General features: G+C 44.2%; 2 protein-coding genes across 3 annotated transcripts in view; both read right to left on the reverse strand.

The window, feature by feature from the left end:
• Positions 1-24,128, reverse strand: part of plppr5 (phospholipid phosphatase related 5) — a 65,408-nt gene that overhangs the window by 37,360 nt on the left and 3,920 nt on the right. The window contains exon 4 of one of the 2 annotated variants that reach the window (XM_023325915.1): positions 16,296-16,484. In XM_023325915.1, the coding sequence (XP_023181683.1) occupies positions 16,296-16,484 (189 nt within the window). Of the gene's footprint in view, positions 1-16,295; positions 16,719-24,128 lie in introns of those variants that run through there. The other variant, XM_023325914.1, reaches the window with a different exon arrangement.
• On the reverse strand, positions 1,357-4,656 carry LOC111606158. The gene is made up of 2 exons (XM_023325913.1): positions 2,143-4,656; positions 1,357-1,873 (listed from the first exon to the last, which is right to left on the reverse strand). The coding sequence occupies exon 1, from the start codon at positions 4,417-4,419 to the stop codon at positions 2,500-2,502; it is 1,920 nt and encodes a 639-aa protein (XP_023181681.1). The 5' UTR covers positions 4,420-4,656; the 3' UTR covers positions 1,357-1,873; positions 2,143-2,499.

Raw genomic sequence — 24,128 nt, forward strand, 5'->3', positions numbered from 1 at the left:
ATCATTCAACAATTTGAACATTATGGTTTTAAGATAATAGTTGTCAAAGAGATGTTATTATGCAAGTGAAAGAAGGAGGCAATCGGGCCCTGCATTGTGAGGTTGAAGCTGGTTGGGATGGTTTCAGCAGAAATTTGCAGCCACTACTGATGTAAGAATCATTTTACTTGGCAGAAATTGTAGAAATGTTTGCTTTAAATTTGAACTCAAAGCTAAAATGTATTATTTTAGAATAAGGCCTACTGCCATCTTTAATAATCTTTTCAGGTTGATAATGTCACTCAGTCTAACAGTAAAGGTGTTGTTACACAGTGTGACAAGGCTCTATTATAGACGGACGGACAGATAGACAGATAGCAGAGGCTCAGCATGCTGCCTGCAGCGAGACAGTGCTAAATAGCTGCTGAGGTAATTAAAAGAGAGTGCAACCTCCAACTCATCTGCCCCAACTATAGCATTCAGGTCGCAGGGGACAATATTGGTTTGCATAGTGCGTTTGATTTGTAGAATCATTTGGGACTCAATATTGCAGTTGTCTTTGGTTCTTTGAAGAACACAGTTTTCAAACTGTATCCTCTAAAGATGATCCAAACATTGTTTTAAGAACTGTTTATGGGTACGAACAACACTGTCAGACTGTACAAACAGATCCTAGATCCATTATGTATGTGGTGTGAAACATGTTAATCAGTTTAATTGACATCAGTATTTCAACAAAGCCAAAAACATCTCTATAGGTACACTGCCTAGCCAAAAAAAAAGTCGCCACCTGGATTTAACTAAGCAAATAGGTACAAGCCTCCTATTGGATAAGTACTGCATAGGCGATTATCTTTCAGCTGGCAACAAGTTATTTAACCCCAGCTGATGCAATGAGTAACTCCTCATATCTTAAACAACCATAGCAAAAGACACATCCTGTGGTCGTGGAAAAGACTTTAGTCTGTTTAAGAAGGGTCAAATCATTGGCATGCATCAAGCAGAGAAAACATCTAAGGAGATTGCAGAAACTACTAGAATTGGGTTAAGAACTGTCCAACGCATCATTAAAAACTGGAAGGATGGTGGGGAACCATCATCTTCCAGGAAGAAATGTGGTCAGAAAAAAATCCTGAATGATCATGATCGGCGATTACTTAAACGTTTGGTCAAATCAAGTCGAAGAAAAACAACAGCAGAACTCAGGAGTATGTTTAATTGTGAATGCAAAAGCATTTCCACACGCACAATGCGAAGGGAACTCAAGGGGTTGGGATTGAACAGCTGTGTAGCCGTAAGAAAACCTCTAATCAGTAAGGCTAACCAGAAAAAAAGGCTTCAGTTTGCTAGTGTAGCACTATTTGATGTTTATAATGTAACAGTACTTAATGCACTGAAGGACTAAATAGCTTCTGACATCAGAAAAACTAAATTCGTCTGCTGGAGCTGTCGTCAGAAATCAATAAAACAATACAAGAGAGTAACTGTTTTCAATACTATGTATTTTTTAAAGAAGAAAATTAAATAAACAATACAAAACATACATGGAAACCAAAATACAATAAATATATACACAATACTGCAGTTGATGTTCTAATGTGCACAGAGTCCTTCACTTTTCCCCGCTTGGTCAACACAGTGTCTGACCGACACACATTTAAAAGTCCATAGTTTGTTTATCCAGAAACTTTAGGGAAAAATGTCCAAGCGCAATTCAGCTCTGATGGAAAGGGTGAATAATGGGTAGTGTGTCTGTGTAATGAGAAGGAGGGGAAAGTTCATGGACCATCAAACTCCTACCAGACCAGTATGGAGTGAAATTCGGTTCTCCTGGCTCCAGCCAGATCTTAGAAGCTCGCCATCCTTTAACCCCAAAAAGGGGAAATCACCTGGCCTGTATTAAAATAAACAGGACCAGTCAATTACCAGCCTGCTAGTTAACTAGACTTGTTTCCGTTGTACACATAAATAAATGCAATTATACATAAATAAATGCAATTATATCTACAATCAATTATTTAAGACAAAGATATTTAACATTTATCACATCATTTTAAACACATATATTGCATTTAAAAGTTAGATTGTGTGTTTGATGATCACACAATTTGGCTATCACCATCAATATGTCAACCAAACAAAACATTCAAGTTCACTACTCACCAATTCCTTTTAAAGATCAGTGCATGGCAGCTTCATGGCTCCAAACTCACTGGATATTCAGATCTACATGGTTTATATTGTGAGTTTTTTAAACAAAGTGCATACAAACAAAGAAAGAACCAATTGTTTGACAGCACAAACCTGCAGCTCCTTTGTCTCCAGCTCTCCCTCTCACAGCTGATTGGGAAAGCTGGAGCAGGCCTGAAAAACCTACTTCAGGTGCAGTGATTGGCTGATTGCACTGAGTGACTGACTGTCACTCTAACCAATGAAGTAGCAAAGGTGGGACTAAGGCAGTTTTTACCCTGGGTTACATCCTCCCCCCTTAAATCATGCACGTCCCGTGACATGTAAACATTAGACAATGTGAACAGTGCTAGAAGTGGTGGGTGTCCCAACTAAAGCATCGGACAAACTATGCAATAAAGTTTGAACGACTGAAATAAGCGGATTGCCTAAAGTGGTATATTGAAGTCTTTTAGGTACCACTCTATGACGTGTTGAACGTCTTGGAGGGATGTCATTAATTTGATTTATGCCATCAAGGTTTGGTGATCTGTTCAAAGTGATTTCAGAAGGAGCTTGAACAGTCTCACTAACTGGGCTTTCTGGATCAGGTAAGTCTTCAGAATGAGGTGGAACTTGTTCTGCAGACACATCAGGTTGTTCTTCAATACTGGATTCTGGTTCCATTGATTCCACTTCAGCAACTGATTTCACACTCTCAGAATCTGAAAGACTTTCATTAGCTTGTTTCTTCACTGGGGAAGCTGTTGGAACAACAGAGTTCCTTACATCATCAGAAAGTGATGACTTTTTGAGTGTTTTCTCCACATTGAACTTCACTGGAGGTGGAACGGGATAGAATGGAATCACTTGATCACAGTCCTCACTTTCAGCAGAGTCATCAGGAAATTGTTGCCCTTTCTTGATTTGTTGACATGTCTGGGGTTTTGTGACTGAAACTGTCTCAGTTGATCTTTCAGCATCTATTGTAGGGAGAAAACCACATGGAAGGAGAAGATCTCTGTGTAGTGTGCGTACTGGGCCATCTTTGCACTCTGGCTTTACAGTATAAACTGGAAGATCTCCAGCACACTTCACCACTACAAAGACATCTTGTTCCCATTTATCAGAGAGTTTGTGTTTACCTCTGAGTCTCACGTTCCGCACAAGTACTCGATCTCCAACTTCCAGCTTGGAAGGTAGAACCCGCTGATCAAACCGAGTCTTGTTCCTTTCAGCACTTCTGGCAGAGTTCTTTGACGCCATCTGATAACTTTCTTTCAACCGTGACTTCAGGTTCTGTACATACTGAGAATGTGATGGACATTTCTCTTCAAAAACAGGAAGACCAAAAGCAAGATCAATTGGGAGTCGAGGACAGCGTCCAAACATAAGTTCATAAGGAGAATATCCTGTCACTTCATTTCTGGTACAGTTGTACGCATGAACAAGAGGTTTAACATATTCTTTCCATTTTGACTTCTGTTTTGGTTCAAGAGTTCCTAACATTGATAGCAGTGTACGATTAAACCTTTCTACAGGGTTTCCTCTAGGATGGTATGGTGTTGTATGACACTTTTGGATTCCTATCATAGCACACAGCTCTTTTATCAACTTGGACTCAAAATCTGAACCTTGATCTGTATGTAGTCTTTCTGGTATTCCAAAATAAATGATGAAATTGTCCAAAAGACATTTGGCGACTGTTCTTGCCTTTTGATTTGGCGTTGGAATGGCCATGGCAAACTTGGTGAAATGATCTGTCAGCACAAGAATGTCTTTGGTGTTGCTGGTATCTGGCTCAATACTGAGGAAATCCATACAAATGAGTTCCAATGGCCGTGAAGTCCGAATATTGACCAAAGGAGCAGCTCTTTCCGGCAGGCTCTTTCGACGAACACAACGTCCACATGTTTTTATCTTCTGCTCCACATCCATAGCCATCCTAGGCCAATAGAATCGAGCTCTAACCAGGCCCAGGGTTCGGTCCATTCCCGGGTGGCCCATGTCATTGTGGAGACTATGAAGAACAGATTCACGAAGATCTGCTGGAAGGACCAGCTGGTATATATGTTGCTCATTCTCTTGCCGCCTTCTGTAAAGAATGCCATCAATCATCTCCAGTTTAGCTAATTCTCTAAGGAGAAGAGAAATTTCTGGAAGTTCACTTCTGACTGTTGGAGGAATCTTTTCACCAGTCTCCAACTGATGGATAACTTCCCTGACACTGGAATCAGCTCTCTGATGGTCTTTTAGGTCAGCATGAGACATTACAGGAACAACAGGAAGTCCATGTGAATCTTCAAAGTAGTCCTCAGGAATTACATCTGCCCTGACTGAGAGTGATTCAACCAGAAGGCTGTCAATTTGGGTCCGAACCAGACGACTTTGGCAAATTGCATCAACCACTTCAGGCAATATTTCATTGTTGCTGCTGTCTGAAAGATGTTGTTGAGCAAACTGAGAGATAAGTTCCTGATCTTTATGTGCAACCTCATCTGTACAGTGATCCCTCGTTTATCGCGGGGGTTACGTTCCGAAAATGACCCGCGATAAGTGAAATCCGCGAAATAGAAAACTTTTTTTTTTTTTTTTTTTTTTTTACAATTAGCAACTATTACATGTATACAAATACAGTGACTCACGTGTAGGCCGTTTCACTGCTCTTCAGACTGGGGCGCTGCATCCTGACTGCGCTCTGCAGTGTTCTCTTCTTCTGAAGCCCGCGGTGCAGGTGTGTTTGTTCGGGAGAAGAACATAGTGATAGGCAGCTGTTGTCGCTCTTTTTTCTTCTTTGCAAAAAGATCCTTGTAGACCGACATGCCACCATCGATTATGTTGGAGAACTGTAATGAACGGCTCATCAAAGGGTCCCATTCCTCAGCTACTCGCTTAAGTTCAGTGGCCATTCGCACCATGGTTGCTAAGCGACCAAGCGTTAGTCCTTCCTCCTCATCTCTCGTGTCCTCTTCTCCCTCTTCTCTTTCATCGTCGCTTTGTGGCTTTGTCATTTCTGCCAGCTCTGCATCGGTCAGCGGCTGTGCGTCTCCATCAATCAGGGCGTTTATGTCATCCGGACTCATGTCATTAAAGCCGTCTCCTCCAATCTGTTTAGCCAGATTCACAGCTGTTTCTACGGCAGATTGGTGGACCTCGTCAAGCGAGCCTCCGGTTGCGTTTTGCACTGCCTCTAGCCATAGTTTTTTCCAGCAGGCCTTCAGAGTTTCCGTTTTCATTTCCTGAATGGCCCTCTGAATGTTTTGGAGACACAATGCGATGGTGTATCCACGCCAGTAGTCCTTCAGTGAGAAATCTTGATCCGAGTCCATAGCGTCAACAAGATGTTGCAGGGTGTTGCGCGTATAGAGAGCCTTGAAAGCACGGATGACTCCTTGGTCCATGGGCTGAATCAGGGATGTAGTGTTTGGCGGCAGAAATTCGATTTGCACACCATCATATGCCAAATCATTACCGTGACCTCCGGCGTTGTCAAGGAGCAGAAGCACTTTAAAGTCCAGTCCCTTTCCTCTCAAATAACACTTGACCTCCGGGATGAAACAGTTTTTGAACCAATCCAGATTGAGCGCTTTTGTCATCCAAGCCTTTGCATTGTACATCCAGTAAACAGGCAAATCATCCTTATTTTTGTTTTTCAGCGCCCTGGGATTTTTAGACCTGTAAATCAGCCCCGGTTTAATCATGAAACCTGCGGCATTTCCGCACATAGCCAGGGTCAAACGGTCTTTGTGAACTTTAAATCCTGGGGCTTTGGCTTCTTCCTGCATGATGAAGGTGCGGGAGGGCATTCGTTTCCAAAATAAGGCAGTCTCATCCATGTTAAAAACTTGTTCGGGCTTATATCCCCCCTCCTCAATGATCGCCTTGAATTTATTGTTCACGAAGGCTTCTGCCTCAGCGGTATCCGCAGACGCCATCTCACCGTGCAGACAAACATTTTTAAGTCCAAAGCGTTTCTTAAACTTTTCAAACCAGCCCTTGCTTGCATTAAATGCGCTTGGCACTTTGTCAGCAGCACTTGCTGAGGGCCCGGCATCCTCTCCCTCTTCCCCGTCACTGACAGCAAAGTTTTCATACAGCATTCTCGCTTTTGTGCAGATAACGTTTGTATCCAGGGTTATGTTTTTTTTCCTGCAGTCATTAATCCACAGAGCTAATGCCGTCTCCATCCGTACCATGGTCTTGTTGCGGACAGTTACAACCCTTTTTGCATTCGTATTAAAATTGACTGCTGCTGTCGTCCTTATGTTTTTTTCATCCTTCTTTATGTAACGAACGGAAGATTCATTGATTCCGTAATGGCGAGCAACGGCTGCATAGCTTTTACCTTCCCTTAGCATGTCCAGAAGTTTAACTTTATCTGAGATAGGTAGCATCTTCCGCCGTTTGGTCCCATCCGCAGGTGCTTTTGTCGGTCCAGGCCGTTTCGTCGACATTATGGGTTTAGGAGATGTTCGAAATTACAAGATAATTTTAAATTTGCCAAGCTGTTTTACGTACGTACACAACTGCACGAGACGACAAAATGATAGCACAATTCGTAGCATGTTTTGATACAAGAAGCGGGAGTGAGTTTTTAGCGAATCAGAATGCAGAGCACAATGCAAAAAAAAAAAAAAAAAAAAATGCATTATGAAAATCCGCGAAATAGCGAATCCGCGATAAGTGAACCGCGAAGTGGCGAGGGATCACTGTAACAGGTTTTCTGCAGGGACGACGAGAAAGTGCATCAGCGTCTAGATTATGTTTCCCTGCTCGATACTGCAACTTAAAAGAAAAGGTAGAAAGTGCAGCCAGCCAGCGATGGCTGGTAGCATCCAGCTTAGCTGAAGTCAAGATATAAGTAAGGGGGTTATTGTCAGTGACTACTGTAAACTCCGCTCCATACAAAAAATCTTGAAACTTTTCTGTTACACTCCACTTCAGTGCTAAGAATTCGAGTTTGTGAGCTGGATAACGACTTTCACTGGCTGACAAACCTCGACTAGCATAAGCTATTACCCTGAGCTTCCCTTCATGCTCTTGATAGAGGGCAGCACCCAGTCCAGTGGTGCTGGCATCCGTATGAAGGATGTAAGGTAATGCAGGATCAGCAAACCCCAGGACTGGTGCAGTGGTAAGTTTATCAATCAGGGTATTAAAAGCCAGCTGACACTCAGAAGTCCATCTGGAACCAAAAGGTTGCTTTGGATCATACTGTGAACACTTATCAGATTGTACTCTTGAGGGTTTATTAGTTGGTGGATACCCACGGGTCAGATTGTTAAGAGGCTTGGCAATAGTGGCATAATTCTTTATGAAACGCCTATAATAGCCAGTAAACCCTAGAAAAGATCTCAAGGTCTTCAAATTGGTAGGAATTGGCCAGGATTTCACTGTGGAAATCTTTTCTGGGTCTGTCTCAACACCTTTCTCTGAAACAATGTGGCCCAAATATCTGACAGAAGTTTGGAAGAATTTACATTTTTCCAGAGAAAGTTTTAATCCAAATTCTTTCAGACGATTTAGAACGCTTAATAGACGGTTTTCATGTTCTTCAAGACTGTTGGAAAATATGATTAAATCATCTAAAAAAACCAAAACCTCTTTCAAATGCAGGTCACCCATACATTTCTCCATCAATCTTTGAAATGTTGATGGTGCATTAGTAACCCCTTGAGGCATCCGATTAAACTCCCAAAACCCAAGTGGGGTAACAAAAGCAGTTTTAGCTTTATCAGTTTCATTCATTTCAATCTGATAATAACCAGATTTCAGATCAAGCACAGAAAACCATTTTGATCCTCTGAGTGCTGTAAATGACTCTTCTAAGTTGGGCAAAGCATATGCATCTTTGACAGTTTGTAAATTAAGTTTACGATAGTCAATGCACAGTCTAATGTCTCCATTTTTTTCTTAACAACAACAATTGGAGATGAGAAAGGCGATTCAGATTCTCTGATAACGCCAGCATCCAGAAGTTCACGTAGATGTTTGCGAACAGCCTCTATGTCTTGTGGGTGAATCGGTCTTGCACGATGTTTAAAAGGAGTGTTATCATGAAGATTAATGTGATGTTTCACTTGCTTGGTGCAGCCAAAATCTAAATCATGATGGGAGAAAACTTCAGGTATGGCATTTAACTTTGTTATGATTCTTTCCTTCCATTCTGATGGTATGTTTGACTCACCAAAATTGATGTTCAAAGGTGCTGTTGATGTTCCTTCAACTATATGGTTGGTCACATGGTGATCTGAAATGATACCTGCATAGGCTTCCAGTTCAGCAATGATACTTAAAGCTGATATGGAAGTGGCTTGCTTTGTTTCATTGGAAACAACAACTGGAACCTTATTGAGTGAGCCAGCTTGAAGTGTAACCAGACAGCTACTGACAACCAGGCCACCCGGCAGGCCTGAAACCGGGTGCCGAACGACAGCACACTGACTTGCCGCACTAGTCAGTTTGGCACAACCCTCAACCACCACTGTGCAACCAGCTGGAATAAGTACAGGAGTTTTGCTGTGGAGTGTCACAACACCCAAATGGTTGCCACAGTTCTGCTGATGCATTAACTGATGCAGAACTGTTTTAAACCCATATGAGGTAGGTTGAAATGTTGGACAGTCACTAGAACAAAATTTTTCATAAAGAATTTCTAGTGTATTCATGCCAATTAATACTGAAGCTGGAAATCCAGGTCTCACATCAGGAACAACCAAAGCAAGGGTTTCAACTGTTAATTCACTCCCAATGAAATCTTTTGGAAATGTCATTGGTACTTCAACATAACCCAGATACGGAACATGTTGACCTGCAGCCCCTTCAACATGAAGTAAGTCATTTAGCGAGTGAACTGGTTGATCTGAAAGATGCTCATTGAAGAAAGAAACTGGAATTGTCGTGACTTGAGAGCCGGTATCCAGAAGACATTGAGAGTTATAGCCAGCAATGTTGACTTCTGCTGTACATCTAGAGCCAATTAATCCCTTTGGCAGGTTAATTTGGGTTTTTGTCTGCAACTTAGCACACCTAACAGACTCTCTCTTTGCGGGACAAGATTGGTCCAGCTCAGCTCCTGTTCGCCCCTCAACAGGAACTGGAACTAGTTTAAATGTTCCGAAGTAGAGGGATTTTGTCTCTGTCTCTTCTGTTTATCATAAAATATTTTCCGCTTTGAACTGACCAATGCTGGATTTGGCTTATTATCACATTGAGGCTTAATATGGCCATCCTCCCCACAACGGAAACAAAACCCAGGTTTAGAGCTAGAAATGCTGAGATTTACATCCTTAACAGTCTTTTTCACATTAGGCTTTGAAGTAACGTTTGCAGCAAAAGGTAACTTGGTGCTCATCTGACCTGCTGTTAAAGCAGTGAGCTGCTGCTGTATTGCTGCCATCTGTTGTGAAAGCTGTTTAGTCATGTTATTCAAAGCAATACACAGGTTAGTTTCCTGATCAGTATGTGCAAACTGGACTTGAGATGCAACTTTCTGTTTAGTGGTCCCCAAGTGGTGCTTCATCCTTAAAGTCTTTGCTGCTTCCCTGTCCTCTTCAGTTCTAAGTAACAACAAAAACTCAGCAAATGAAGGTGGATTAATCTTTTTCTGTTTAAGTTGAAGTTCTGATATTAGATTATTGTCCCAACATCCTCTGCAAAATTGGGTCAACAGTCGTGCATCCATGTCCTTCTCAAAAACACCTCCTCTCTTTACTGCATGCTGCAACACAACCTGCAGACGCTGCAAATAGGCAGATGGCTTTTCTCCACTATCCTGATAAGTGTCCATGAATTTAATATACAACTCCTCTCCATCTTGAACAGTTCCAAAAGCTGAATCAAGTTGTTGCATGTATACTTTTGGTAATGTATCAGGACTCAAATGTTTCACTATATCACAGGCAGGTGGAAGTAGACTATCACGAATTAGTCTGGTACATTGCAACTGTGACATAGAGGGATCTTGAAGAACTAAATCAACACTTGTCCGCCATGTGTCGTAGTCCGTCTCATGACTTGGCCTGGGGACTTTTCCAGAGAATGCTCTCAGTCTATGAGATGTATGCATATGCAGAGAGCTGTCCCCACTCCTGACAACATGCTCCACAACGTAGCGTTGCACCTCAGGAGGACTGAGATCGTCAGCAGTAATAGATGTGGACCGCTTCTCCTGACCTTGCACTTCAGTTCTGCCGGAGACAGAAGAACTGAATGGAAGAGGAGCTGACTTTGAAAGGGATGATAGAGGAAAAGGGAGTTGAGTTGTGGTATGAGCTAATGGTTGCTGCACTTCATCTGCAAGTTGTTCCTCTTTTGCCTTCTCTGGCATCACAGGACAGAACTCTGCAACAGACTGCTGTATCTGGGACATCACTTCTGTGAGGACTTCAGCATAATTTTTCCCAGACATCTTGGCAATTTCTTGTAAATCTGCCAAATACTTGTTTGTCTTTAAGCCACCAACCTTTGAGGCATAAATCTCAGATAAACTTTCAATATGAAATTTATCACCCTCACTTGATGTAAATGTGTATGGTAATATTGGAGCTAAGCGTGCTAAAGATAAACCAGAATCATATTCAACAACCAACATTTGGTCAAATTCTGATTCACGTAAATCTATGGTAGTTTTCTGCTTAATATCACCATATTGTTCAAGAAAATCAACAAGATCATCAGTGGGGTTCTCTGAGACTCCATCAATCAATAATGTGTTAGGGATTTTTAAACCAAGAGTTTCAAAAACTTCCATGATGGAAACTGAATTGGTGAGTATGAACCAAGACTTATTTGTGCAACTTTATTCAACCTGTTTTTATTGATTACTGATCAAACATCTCCTGGCTAGCTCGCCAATAATGTAGCACTATTTGATGTTTATAATGTAACAGTACTTAATGCACTGAAGGACTAAATAGCTTCTGACATCAGAAAAACTAAATTCGTCTGCTGGAGCTGTCGTCAGAAATCAATAAAACAATACAAGAGAGTAACTGTTTTCAATACTATGTATTTTTTAAAGAAGAAAATTAAATAAACAATACAAAACATACATGGAAACCAAAATACAATAAATATATACACAATACTGCAGTTGATGTTCTAATGTGCACAGAGTCCTTCACTTTTCCCCGCTTGGTCAACACAGTGTCTGACCGACACACATTTAAAAGTCCATAGTTTGTTTATCCAGAAACTTTAGGGAAAAATGTCCAAGCGCAATTCAGCTCTGATGGAAAGGGTGAATAATGGGTAGTGTGTCTGTGTAATGAGAAGGAGGGGAAAGTTCATGGACCATCAAACTCCTACCAGACCAGTATGGAGTGAAATTCGGTTCTCCTGGCTCCAGCCAGATCTTAGAAGCTCGCCATCCTTTAACCCCAAAAAGGGGAAATCACCTGGCCTGTATTAAAATAAACAGGACCAGTCAATTACCAGCCTGCTAGTTAACTAGACTTGTTTCCGTTGTACACATAAATAAATGCAATTATACATAAATAAATGCAATTATATCTACAATCAATTATTTAAGACAAAGATATTTAACATTTATCACATCATTTTAAACACATATATTGCATTTAAAAGTTAGATTGTGTGTTTGATGATCACACAATTTGGCTATCACCATCAATATGTCAACCAAACAAAACATTCAAGTTCACTACTCACCAATTCCTTTTAAAGATCAGTGCATGGCAGCTTCATGGCTCCAAACTCACTGGATATTCAGATCTACATGGTTTATATTGTGAGTTTTTTAAACAAAGTGCATACAAACAAAGAAAGAACCAATTGTTTGACAGCACAAACCTGCAGCTCCTTTGTCTCCAGCTCTCCCTCTCACAGCTGATTGGGAAAGCTGGAGCAGGCCTGAAAAACCTACTTCAGGTGCAGTGATTGGCTGATTGCACTGAGTGACTGACTGTCACTCTAACCAATGAAGTAGCAAAGGTGGGACTAAGGCAGTTTTTACCCTGGGTTACACTAGGGAGCATAAAGATTGGACTCTGGAGGAATGGAAGAGGGTCATGTGGTCTGATGAGTCCAGATTTACCCTGTTCCACAGTGATGGGCGCCTCAGGGTAAGAAGAGAGGCAGGTGAAGTGATGCACCCATCATGCCTAGTGCCTACTGTACAAGCCTGTGGAGGCAGTACTATGATCTGGGGTTGCTGCAGTTGGTCAGGTCTAGGTTCAGCAACATTGTGGCCCAAAGAATGAGGTCAGCTGACTACCTGAATATACTGAATGACCAGGTTATTCCATCAATGGATTTTGTCTTCCCAAATGGAACGGGCATATTCCAAGATGATAATGCCAGGATTCATTGGGTTCACATTGTGAAAGAGTGGTTCAGGGAGCATGAGACATCTTTTTCACACATGGATTGGCCACCACAGAGTCCAGACCTTAACCCCATTGAGAATCTTTGGGATGTGCTGGAGAAGGCTTTGCGCAGTGGTCAGACTCTCCCATCATACATCATACCACCAATACAAGATCTTGGTGAAAGATTAATGCAACACTGGATGGAAATAAATCTTGTGACACTGCAGAAGCTTATTGAAACAATGCCACAGCGAATGCGGGCTGTAATCAAAGCTAAAGGCGGGCCAACAAAATATTAGAGAGTGTGACCAGTTTTTGGTGGTGACTTTTTTTTGGCCAGGCAGTGTATAATACATGGGTTGGACAATTTGATGTGAAACTGATTCTGAAAAACATTCAAAGTAACTTCCTATGTGCTAAACAAGTTGCTAGTACAATATCTGCATACTACGGTTTCAACCAGCAGCAAAACGTCCATCCACGTCAACAGATTAGAGGTAATAATGGCTGACAGCCATTCAGTCTTGGTGCTTGTTATGCCTCTTTTTGCTGGATTGATTGAGACAGACAATAAACACTGAAATTTCCTACTTTTGCTTCTACATATTAACATGCTATTTCCATCAGTCTTGTCACGACACATGTCAATGTACCTCAAACAACTAATCATTAATCATCATTAACTGCTCATACAATTACTTCCTAAAATAAATTTCTAGCTGAAGCATCACTTCATGATGCTTTAGCCTTGTAGCATAAGCCCCATTGGCCCAAACATAATTTCTTCAAGAAACAATTAAAAAACATCAAGAAACAGAAAAGATGGTGACACCTAAAACAGGGTGAAAATTTTGGAATTGTGTTTCATGTAATGGGGCAGAATGTTGCCTGTATTTTGAAAGATTGAAATGATTGCAGTAAAAGATTACAGTATTTTTCTCTGTAGAAAACAGATAGAATGTGTTTTGAAAACCATTATCAGACCCTCAAGGTCAAGTTTCAGCCAGACAAGATTCTAAAAGTGTTGCACATAAATGATCCATTTGATGTCCAACATAAAACCAGGTTCAAAGGTAGTAAGGTATGACATATAACGCCTTATATGTTTTTCCATTTTATGTAGAGGATTATTGTGCTAGTGGAGTCTGAAATTAACTATTGATGCTCATGTATTTATGAGATCAGCTCCTTGGCACGGCAGGTACACCTGAAACCATTTACCCCGAAAGATTTTTACAATTAACTTGAAGCTCTGAAATATAACGGCAATTTATCGTGTTACTGTAGCATTACTAAAAATTGACAATGGATCTTTAAAAGATGCTTTTGTTAATAAAGTGAAATTAAATGTATTTCTGTGGTAATTTGATTTTACTTAATTGTACAATTTTCTTCAGTTCAGTATTTAATACCATTGTCCCAGAGAAGCTGATGGTGAAGCTCCATGACTTGGGACTTTCATCATCAATGTGTCTTTGGATCAGGGTCCTTCTCAGGTAGTGAGAATAGGGGACTGAACATCATCCACTCTGGTTCTAAATACAGGCACACCACATGGCTCTGTACTTTTTCAGGTTCTTTTTGCACTGTCCATCCATGGCTATGTAGCCATCGACTCCTATAAAAGGGTTCTATAGTTCGCAGATGATACCACTGTAGTGGACTGATAATAAACAGTGATGAGATCCTTTATAGGGAGGAGATCCAGCACCTCTTTTTGATGAGGAAGACATAACACACTCTTCTTCCCCAGGAAACTGACTGAGACTTTATTTATCACTGAGGGTAGGGTTAGGGTTAGGGTTACCCTCTTTTGTTATGTTCTAGGGATACAATGACAAAAAAATATTGCCTTATTTTAAAAGTATCATAATTGATTAAATTAATTTGACACTACAAAAATGTAAATATATTACATATTTATCTGTGCAGTGGTAGAATTTGACTGAGCAAGAGTAAATAATCAACTCATTATGTGTAAAATGAACTCTCATTGGAGTTATGAGTGTCCAGTGTTAATCTTCAATAACTCAATGCAATGTTTAAAAGTATAAGAATCAGAGTTGATTTGTTACAAGAGAGTAACTTATTAACTCTTAGGATCATATTTACTCTCTGCAGTGTTTTGATTGTTTTATTAACACTGTTAGCTAGTGTTAAAGTTTTACTAAATTTTCAGTTAATTCTGAAATTGTAACAGTACAAAACTAGTTCACTTAACACACTGAGTCTGATGAGGACCAAACAGACAGTGTTACATTTAACCAAGTGGTGATTTAACATGGCTGCACAGTGGCGCAGTCGGTAGCACTGTTGCCTTGCAGCAAGAAGGTCCTGGGTGGGTGCATGTGTGGGTTCTCTCTCTCTAAATTCTCCCTAGGTGTGAGTGTGTGTGCATGATTGTTTGTCCTGTATGTCTCTGTGTTGCCCTGCGACAGACTGGCGACCTGTCCAGGGTGTACCCCGCCTCTTGCCCGGAACGTAGCTGGAGATAGGCACCAGCAACCCTCCCGACCCCATTAGGGATCGGGAGGGTTGCTGGTGGAACCATCTTTTTTTTTTTTTTTGAAAAAAAAGCTATTCATAGCAGGGCATAGAAAGAGGATTCACACCAGACATTCACACAGATGATGACACTGTTGTAATATGGTAGCTTGTCAATCCTGTAGTATTTTTATGAATGAATGAATTGAATAGGGCTCAATAGTTAATGAGCAACAGCCATCCTTCAGATGGATTAGTTCTTATCCAGCTCTTGATCTTGTTTTCTCAGTGCAGCAAACTGACTTCAGTCTGGCTGATACTCTTTCACAAGATGCTGTCACTGTGAGTATTATCCAGATCTTCACACAACAAAGGGAATTCCTTATTCTGCAGGATGACTCACCTCCTCTATTTGATTTGACATTTGCCACTAAGCTGTTTATTAATGAATATTCAGAATTGTTCTGATTTGTCAAGTTCGTGCAAGACTTTTTTTCCACTTTGTTCTCAATTAAGACATTTCTGGTACAGGAAAAGGGAAAAATACTCAAATCATAGTTCACACCTACTGTTTACATTAAAAGTTAGAAATGAATTAGATCTTATATTTCAGAACTGAATGATGATAAAGTCAAAAGCAAGCCTTTTTATTTCAAATATAAATGCTCTCTGTAGCGTCAGTGTAGGCTTTGGACTCAACAAGTCTGTTAGTTTACATTTATTCTGTAAAGATCGAGGTTTCTTCGCTTGTTGAATGACTTGTTTGAGATACTCTTGATAATTCATGGTTCCTTCTATATCACTAAATTTAGTTTTGGTGTTGTTTAATTCATCTGAAAAAAAACAACATTTTGTTACAGCATATGATAATGAGCACTGAAAAAATAAAGAATTCTGTCTTTAATCACAGATTTGACTTTTTCTTGTCAGAGTTCAAACATTTTCTTAGAATTCTGACTTTATTCACAGATTTGTAACGTTCTGATTTCTGACATTAACCTCTGACTGACTTTAACGCAGATGGGCATCTGTGAGCTACCAGTTGTGCAGGATAACTAACTTTCAGGAGGAACGTTATATTACTTACATGTAATAAAAAAGGTCCTTATTCCTTTTTCCATAAGCTAAACCTTATCGCCTTCCTTGCACATTTTCAGGCAGGTTTTACAAAGCCAGTAAACTCTGCTGCTTCCATGAAGCCCCATCGTGAGGAGATGAGCAGTGGGCTATCTGCAATTTTTACCCATTCAGGGGAGAAACCAGCAGTTCAGACATGCTGACTGACATTTCTCATTTATTGTAATGAATGAGACAGCAGCGAGGTGGACTCACCAACAGCGTGGGCAGCCCGGCCACCACGGCGTACAGCAGGATGGGCGGGACGGCGCTGCTGTCCTCCGGCCCCAGATACGGCTTGGTGTAGGACGTGTCGTAGCAGAAGAAGCCCTGCACGTGCACGGTGAAGGTGTCCGTGTACTCGAAGTAGTAGGCCAGCATGATGGTCCCGGCCATGATCACCAGCTGGAAGTACAGCATGATGCAGATGGACAGCGAAAGACATTTATTTAGAAACCCCTTTATTGCGGTTTCCTCCGTCCGCCTCCTCCTCTCCTCCCGGTGCTAGCCGGTGGCAGAGCTGAGAGGCGCTGACCCGCTCATAACGGCTCTGCTGCTCGCGAGGAGCCGCGTTATTCCCGCTTCCTCTGCTCACAGCTCCTGGTGCTCTTCAGCACAGAGTGTGAGACGGAGAGAGGGAGGGAGGAAACAGAGAGAGAGACAGACAGAGAGAGAAGACGAAAGAGAGAGGGAGAGAGATACGTGAACAGCCTCGTGTATGAGTGAGGGAGGAGGAGTTCACTTCCAGGTGAACGGAACGCGGACAGATTGATAGACAGAGACACAACTGGAGATGTCACATGAATCTGGATCACACAGAGCTTCCTGTCAAATCCTCCGCTGCAGAATAAAGGATCTGTCCAGAGAAGTCTCCAGGTTGTACAGGGCCTTGAGCAGCGCGGGAGTCAGGGGCCACTTCCCGTTCAGTCCATCTGCCACTTTCACTAATGTCTCCCAACGCAACACGGACAACACATTTTATGTTGAATTCAACACAATAACTGTGCTAATAATTCAACACAGTTATTGTGGTAAATAATTTTAAACTATTAGCACAGTCAATGTATTGAATTGAAAATGAAATGCATCATCATTTTAGATGTGTCATGAAGTGGTGTGTAGAGGTGGTGAGGCAGACGCTGTAGACCCAGGTAAGATGAATATGATGTTTTTAATGAAGGGTAAACACACTCTAGGAACGGGCCGCACGGCCGAGCTGAAGCCAGGGCTCGACGCCGGTAGCAACCGCTAAACAAAACAGAAACTCGGAAGAGAGAACACACATTCGACGAGGACCCGACGAGGAACAAAGAACACAGGTGGAGTTAAATACACGGGAGGGTAATCACAGAGACGAGACACACCTGGGAACAATCAAGGGGAGGACAGGACAACGAAGAGACGCAAGGACACAAAAAACTCTAAATGAACACAGAAAACACAGATCCTGACAGTACCCCCCCCTCAAGGGCGGCTACCAGACGCCCAAAAAAAAAAAACCACAACAAGGGTGGGCGGAGGGGCGCCGGATGGGGGGCCAGAGTCCAGAAAAAACAAAAACACAACAAGGGTGGGCGGAGGGGCGCTGGACGGGGGGCCAGAGTCCAGAAAAACAAAAAACTACCCACCATCGTGGGCGGAAACACAAGAAGGGCCAAGAGTCCATAAACAAACAAAAAAACTACCCACAGGGTGGGCGGAGGCAAAGGAGGCGGGAACCACGGAGGTGGTCCGGTGGTCGTCCGCGGCGGCGGGAACCACGGAGGTGGCCCGGTGGTCGTCCGCGGCGCTGGAGGCGGGAACCACGGAGGCGGGAACCACGGAGGCGGTCCGGCGGCCGTCCGCGGCGCTGGAGGCGGGAACCACGGAGGCGGTCCGGCGGCCGTCCGCGGCGCTGGAGGCGGGAACCACGGAGGCGGTCCGGCGGCCGTCCGCGGCGCTGGAGGCGGGAACCACGGAGGCGGTCCGGCGGCCGTCCGCGGCGCTGGAGGCGGGAACCACGGAGGCGGGAACCCCGGAGGCGGGAACCACGGAGGCGGTCCGGCGGCCGTCCGCGGCGCTGGAGGCGGGAACCATGGAGGCGGTCCGGCGGCCGTCCGCGGCGCTGGAGGCGGGAACCACGGAGGCGGTCCGGCGGCCGTCCGCGGCGCTGGAGGCGGGAACCACGGAGGCGGTCCGGCGGCCGTCCGCGGCGCTGGAGGTGGCGATGAGTCCCGGGGGCCGCCCACAGACGGCGACGACGAGCCCCCCGAGGCAGGGTCTCTGGTGGAGCACAGGGGGTCTCGGTCGGAGCGCAAGGGGTCTCGGTCGGAGCGCAGGGGGTCTCGGTCGGAGCGCAGGGGGTCTCGGTCGGAGCGCAGGGGGTCTCGGTCGGAGCGCAGGGGGTCTCGGTCTCGGGCGGAACGCTGGGGGTCTCGGTCGGAACGCTGGGGGTCTCGGTCGGAACGCTGGGGGTCTCGGGTGGAACGCTGGGGGTCTCGGGTGGAACGCTGGGGGTCTCGGGTGGAACGCTGGGGGTCTCGGGTGGAACGCTGGGGGTCTCGGTCTCGGGTGGAACGCTGGGGGTCTCGGTCTCGGGTGGAACGCTGGGGGTCTCGGTCTCGGGTGGAACGCTGGGGGTCTCGGTCTCGGGAGGAACGCTGGGGGTCTCGGTCTCGGGAGGAACGCAGGGAGTCTCGGTAGGAACACAGGGAGTCTCGGTCTCGGGTGCGCCGGCTGGAACGCCGGCTGATTCGGCCTCGGGTGCGCCGGCTGGAACGCCGGCTGACTCGGCCTCGGGTGCGCCGGCTGGAACGCCGGCTGACTCGGCCTCGGGTGCGCCGGAGCGAAGCCTTGGAACCGGCCGCGGAGGCGAGCCGCAGCGAAGCCTTGGAACCGGCCGCGGAGGCGAGCCGCAGCGAAGCCTTGGAACCGGCCGCGGAGGCGAGCCGCAGCGAAGCCTTGGAACCGGCTGCGGAGGTGACAGCTCCGGAAGGCGACGAGGGGCCGGGTCCACCGGCGGCTCACGTCGCTGTCTCCGGGCGGCCTGGGGTGCGCCGGCTGGAACGCCGGCTGATTCGGCCTCGGGTGCGCCGGCCGCACCGGTTGGGGGTGCTGGTCCCGGAGCTGGAGCTGGATCCGGGCTGGCGGAGAAACTGTGCGGCTTGGGAGGCAGAGGTTCGCCAGCCATGACGGCTAGAGCCGCCATACGCTCCCACTCTGCCTCCCTCTGCAACTCCACCAACCCCGGGTGCGGAAAACGAGGAACCCAGTAGTCCAGTAGGAGCCCCAAGCGGATGGCGAAACCGAGCCGTCTGCAGGCAGCGTACGGTTTGGCCATCGCCTCCTTATATTCCCCGATCGTGTCCGTCAGCTCCTTTAACTCCTCCGGGTCCATGGTGAAAAGTAAAAAATAGCGTGCCTCACCGTTCGGTCTGGTCGGGTCCTTCTGTCATGAAGTGGTGTGTAGAGGTGGTGAGGCAGACGCTGTAGACCCAGGTAAGATGAATATGATGTTTTTAATGAAGGGTAAACACACTCTAGGAACGGGCCGCACGGCCGAGCTGAAGCCAGGGCTCGACGCCGGTAGCAACCGCTAAACAAAACAGAAACTCGGAAGAGAGAACACACATTCGACGAGGACCCGACGAGGAACAAAGAACACAGGTGGAGTTAAATACACGGGAGGGTAATCACAGAGACGAGACACACCTGGGAACAATCAAGGGGAGGACAGGACAACGAAGAGACGCAAGGACACAAAAAACTCTAAATGAACACAGAAAACACAGATCATGACAAGATGCTTTGTGTCATGATGTTGGTTGTTGGAGTGTGGACCCTGCAGAGAGGCAGAGGCAGCTGCTGAGTTGGATGATTTAATGAAATGATACTGAACACTTACAAAAACAGAATATCCAAGGTAGCAGGAAAACATGAAACCAAAAGAACATCCAGCCAGGAGACACGAGGAAGGAACAGGGACGCAGAGTTAGGATGACTATATCTTACTTTGGGAAAACCCGGACAACCTGCGGGGTGAGGGGGGGGAAGCCAGAACACCTTGGAGCGGGGGGAGGGGGGGCGCGTGCTGCCCGCACTGACGCGGCTCAGGGATTACGTGACACGCAGCGCCGTGCGCAGTGCCCTAAGCTATGTAATGTGTTTTGAGGCAGTTGACCAAAATCCCGGACGATTTTTAAATTTCCCCCGGACATCTTTTTAGGTCTGAAAAGTAGGACATGTCCGGGAAAAAGAGGACGTCTGGTCACCCTACGCAGAGTGAGCTGAGGTGAGTCAACGTAAGGATCTGAAGAGTAGTGGAAGAGAATGAAAGGCTTAAATACCGGGAGGTTGAGAGCTAGACAAAACCGGGGCTGGTGAGCTAATTGATCGAAGGTGAGAGTGGTGAGCAGGAGCCAGACTGAGGGATGGGGAAAGGGTGGCACAGGAAAGCTACAGTACATAGATATACAGTGGAACACAAAAGAGTGATGGAAGTAACATAAGAGAGTTGGAAATAATTCTAACATGAAAAACATGACAAACTAGAAAGAGACAAAGACATGAGGGGAAGCTATGAAAGAAACAGAAAGAAGACTGATTTAAAAATAATAACTAGGTACACAGAGCTAGAGCAGCTAGAAGGACTAAACAAAGAAATAACCTAACTAGAATCACTAAAGAAAGATGGACAAAGATTCAAACATAAAAGAATAACTAAACTTAAAGTAACAAGATAAGAAAACAAGAAACACTACGAGGGAAGCTGAAATAATTAATAACTAGATAAAACAAAAACACCCAAAAAAACAAAATCTCAACCCAAAACCGAGAATCTTGACACTTTGCACCAGCTAAATCTGGTGCAGACAATCTGACCTACAATCTACAATAGATTTGTAGATTTAGTAATATCAATCAATCAAATTTTATTTTTATAGGGGCATGCTGTGGTTAGCACGCCCCACGTTTGGAGGCCTTAGTTCTCGACGTAGATGTCGCGGGTTCGACTCCCGGTCCCAGCGACCTTTGCCGCATGTCCTCGCCCTCCTTCCTGTCTGCCTGCTGTCACAAAAAATAGGAGACACTAGCGCCGCAAAAACTCTTCGGAGAAAAAAATGGAAAAAAATATATATATTTATTTGTATAGCACATTTTAGCAGCAAGGCATTTCAAGGTGCTTGACATCATAAACACAAAAACACAAAGCCATGCAACATAGAATCAACAATCAAAACATGACATTAAGTCAAGTTCCATCATTAAATTCTTAATTGCTTACGTTTCAAATACAACTCTGAACGACTGGGTTGTCAGTCGAGATTTAAAGGAACTCAGTGTTTCAGCTGTTTTACAGTTTTCTGGAAGTTTGTTCCAGATTTGTGGTGCATAGAAGCTGAATGGTGCTTCTTCATGTTTGGTTCTGGTTCTGGGAATGCAGAGCAGAACCAGAAGACCTGAGAGGTCTGGAAGGTTGATACAACAACAGCAGATCTTTAATATCTTTAATACTGAAAGGCTTGTGGTGCTAAGCCGTTCAGTGATTTATAAGCTAACAACAGTATATTAAAGTCTATTTTCTGAGCTACAGGGAGCCAGTGGAGGGACTTTAAAACTGGTGTTATGTGCTCTATCTTCCTGGTTTTAGTGAGAACGCAAGCAGCAGCATTCTGGATCAGCTGCAGCTGTTTAATTGATTTTGTTTGATCGTCAAGATGGCGCCGGCGCAGCTGGCTGCCTGCAGACGCAGCGCCCGTCGTGTGTGTTGGTCTGTGTATATTTGCTGTAACCGATTAATGATCCGTGCTTGAAGAACCCATGGATCATCAGTTGGGCTTTCCACAATGGCTGGATGTGGTTCTGTCGATGTTCTGTGTTCGTCTGCTACTTTTTATACTCTTGGTTGCGGAGAACCTCGCCGAGCGGAGTAGCGGCATTGTTTGCTCGCGTGAACGGCTGATTGTGCTGTGTGGGCCTCTGCTGCTGCCCGGAGACGGGCCGGTGGTTCCGGAGGAGTTACGGAGGAGACGACGGAGCTGCGGGTCTGGAGTTAAACGGAGGTAGAAGAAGAGACGGCGCAGGCCAGCGTTACCGGCGATTATTGTGGGGAACGTGAGGTCTTTGGTAAATTGGACAGATGAACTCACGCTGCTGGTTAGGACCCAGAAGGAGTACTGGGAGTGCAGTATCTTCTGCTTCACGGAAACCTGGCTACACTCGCTTATTCTGGACTACAGCGTGGATGTTCCTGGATTTTCCTTGGTGCGGGGGGCGGGGGACAGGGACTTTTCCAAGAGTCGGAAGAAGAGGGGCGGCGGGATTGCACTTATGTGAGTGAGAGGTGGTGTAATCCCGGCCATGTTAACGTGAAGGAACAGATTTGTAGCCCAGACATTTAACTTCTGACTGTGGGAATGCGGCCGTGTTATTTACCGAGGGAGTTTACGTCCGCCACTTTGATCGCTGTTTACATTCCTCCATCAGCTGATGCAGCGGTGGCCTGTGACGTCACTAAACACCCGGAGTGTTTAGCGTGTCTTGTCTCTATGCTGCTGTAACTGCGAAGTAATTTCCCTGCTGGGATGAATAAAGTACTTCTATTCTATTCTATTCTATTCTATTCTATTCTATTCTATTCTATTCTATTCTATTCTATTCTATTCTATTCTATTCTATTCTATTCTATTTGTTGGACAGACCTGTGAAGACGCTGTTGCAGTAATCAATGCAACTGAAGATAAACACATGGATGAGTTTCTCTAGATCTTGCTGAGACATTAGTCCTCTAATCCTGAAGATGTTCTTCAGGTGATAGAAGGCCGACTTTGTGACTGTCTTTATGTGGCTCTGAAGGTTCAGGTCAGAGTCCATCACTACTCCCAGGTTTCAGGCCTGATAGCTAGGTTTTAGTTTTAATAACTTAAGCTGTACATTGACTCTAGATTGCTCCTCTTTAGGTCCAAAAATAATAACTTCAGGTAATGATAGTGTGCTTATTACTATCTATTAAAGTAGAAGGTTATAACTTATATAAGTTATTAAATTAGTCATTTTTAGAGAGGGTCTCAAGTATTTGCAGACTTTTGCTATTCACAGGTGGCTGCAACCACCACAAATACCAGGACTCCATTGTCTCCCAATCTCCTGAGAGCATTGTTTTTTTGAAGAAAGGTTTTTAAATGCAAGAGGGTGCATAACATGACGGGAATCCCAGCAGCTATTAAATAATGTGTCAAAGTTTATGTTTATTTTGTACAGTCAGAATATTTTCATGAGTATGAATTATTGTGGAACCTGTGGAAAATGACAAATGTTCTTGCACTAAGAATCTGGAAAATTAAATTATGTTTATACCATTTCTTTCAACTTCCCTGCAAAGAACAGAGCCATAAAATCCTGCATGGTCCATATGGTGACATCATTGTAGGGATCAGAAAAAAAGATGGTCACTGTACAATCACTGTGCCATTATCTGTAGCATTTTGTGTTGTAGACTAATACTAATTTCATGGACCAGTCCAGGATATATTTTGTGGATTTAGTCAAAACTTTTAGCTATTTGCATAAATAATGTGCTATATAAGAACCTTTTCATGGTTCCATTTAGCTACTGCACTGACCCTATTTATGCTGCTGGATCACTAAAGTCTGACTGTATTCCATGCTTTCTCTCATTTTCCACATACAAGGGGCCAGGGACACAGACAGAAAGACAAATCAGTGTTGAGTCAGGTGGTTACCCGCAGACAACTACAAGTAACGACTCTTATGTAAAGGTGGGGAAACATCAGAGGTATTTGTTTATGCATGATGTGGGAGGTGGGAGGCCTGGAGATCCCACCTGGTGTCTACACAGGGTCACACCAGTTTAGTGGTGAGTCTTTGTTTTCCGTTTTCACATCTTATTACAAGTTACAAGTTAACTTCTAATATATTTTTAACTGTAATATGACAGTTTTGTCAGAATGCCCCAACAGTGAGACAGATAATCTGTGAAAAAATCTAAGATGTGAAAATGCCTTCTCCCTACCAATTAGAGCCCTACCAGTCTGCCTCCCAACCAATTAG

This window comes from Xiphophorus maculatus, chromosome 21 (genome assembly GCF_002775205.1).
Source record: "Xiphophorus maculatus strain JP 163 A chromosome 21, X_maculatus-5.0-male, whole genome shotgun sequence".
Taxonomy (NCBI): domain Eukaryota; kingdom Metazoa; phylum Chordata; class Actinopteri; order Cyprinodontiformes; family Poeciliidae; genus Xiphophorus; species Xiphophorus maculatus.

Excerpts from the sequence above, each read along its gene's own strand:
- LOC111606158 (XM_023325913.1), bottom strand. The coding sequence starts at position 4,419 with ATGTCTCATGCTGACCTAAAAGACCATCAGAGAGCTGATTCCAGTGTC.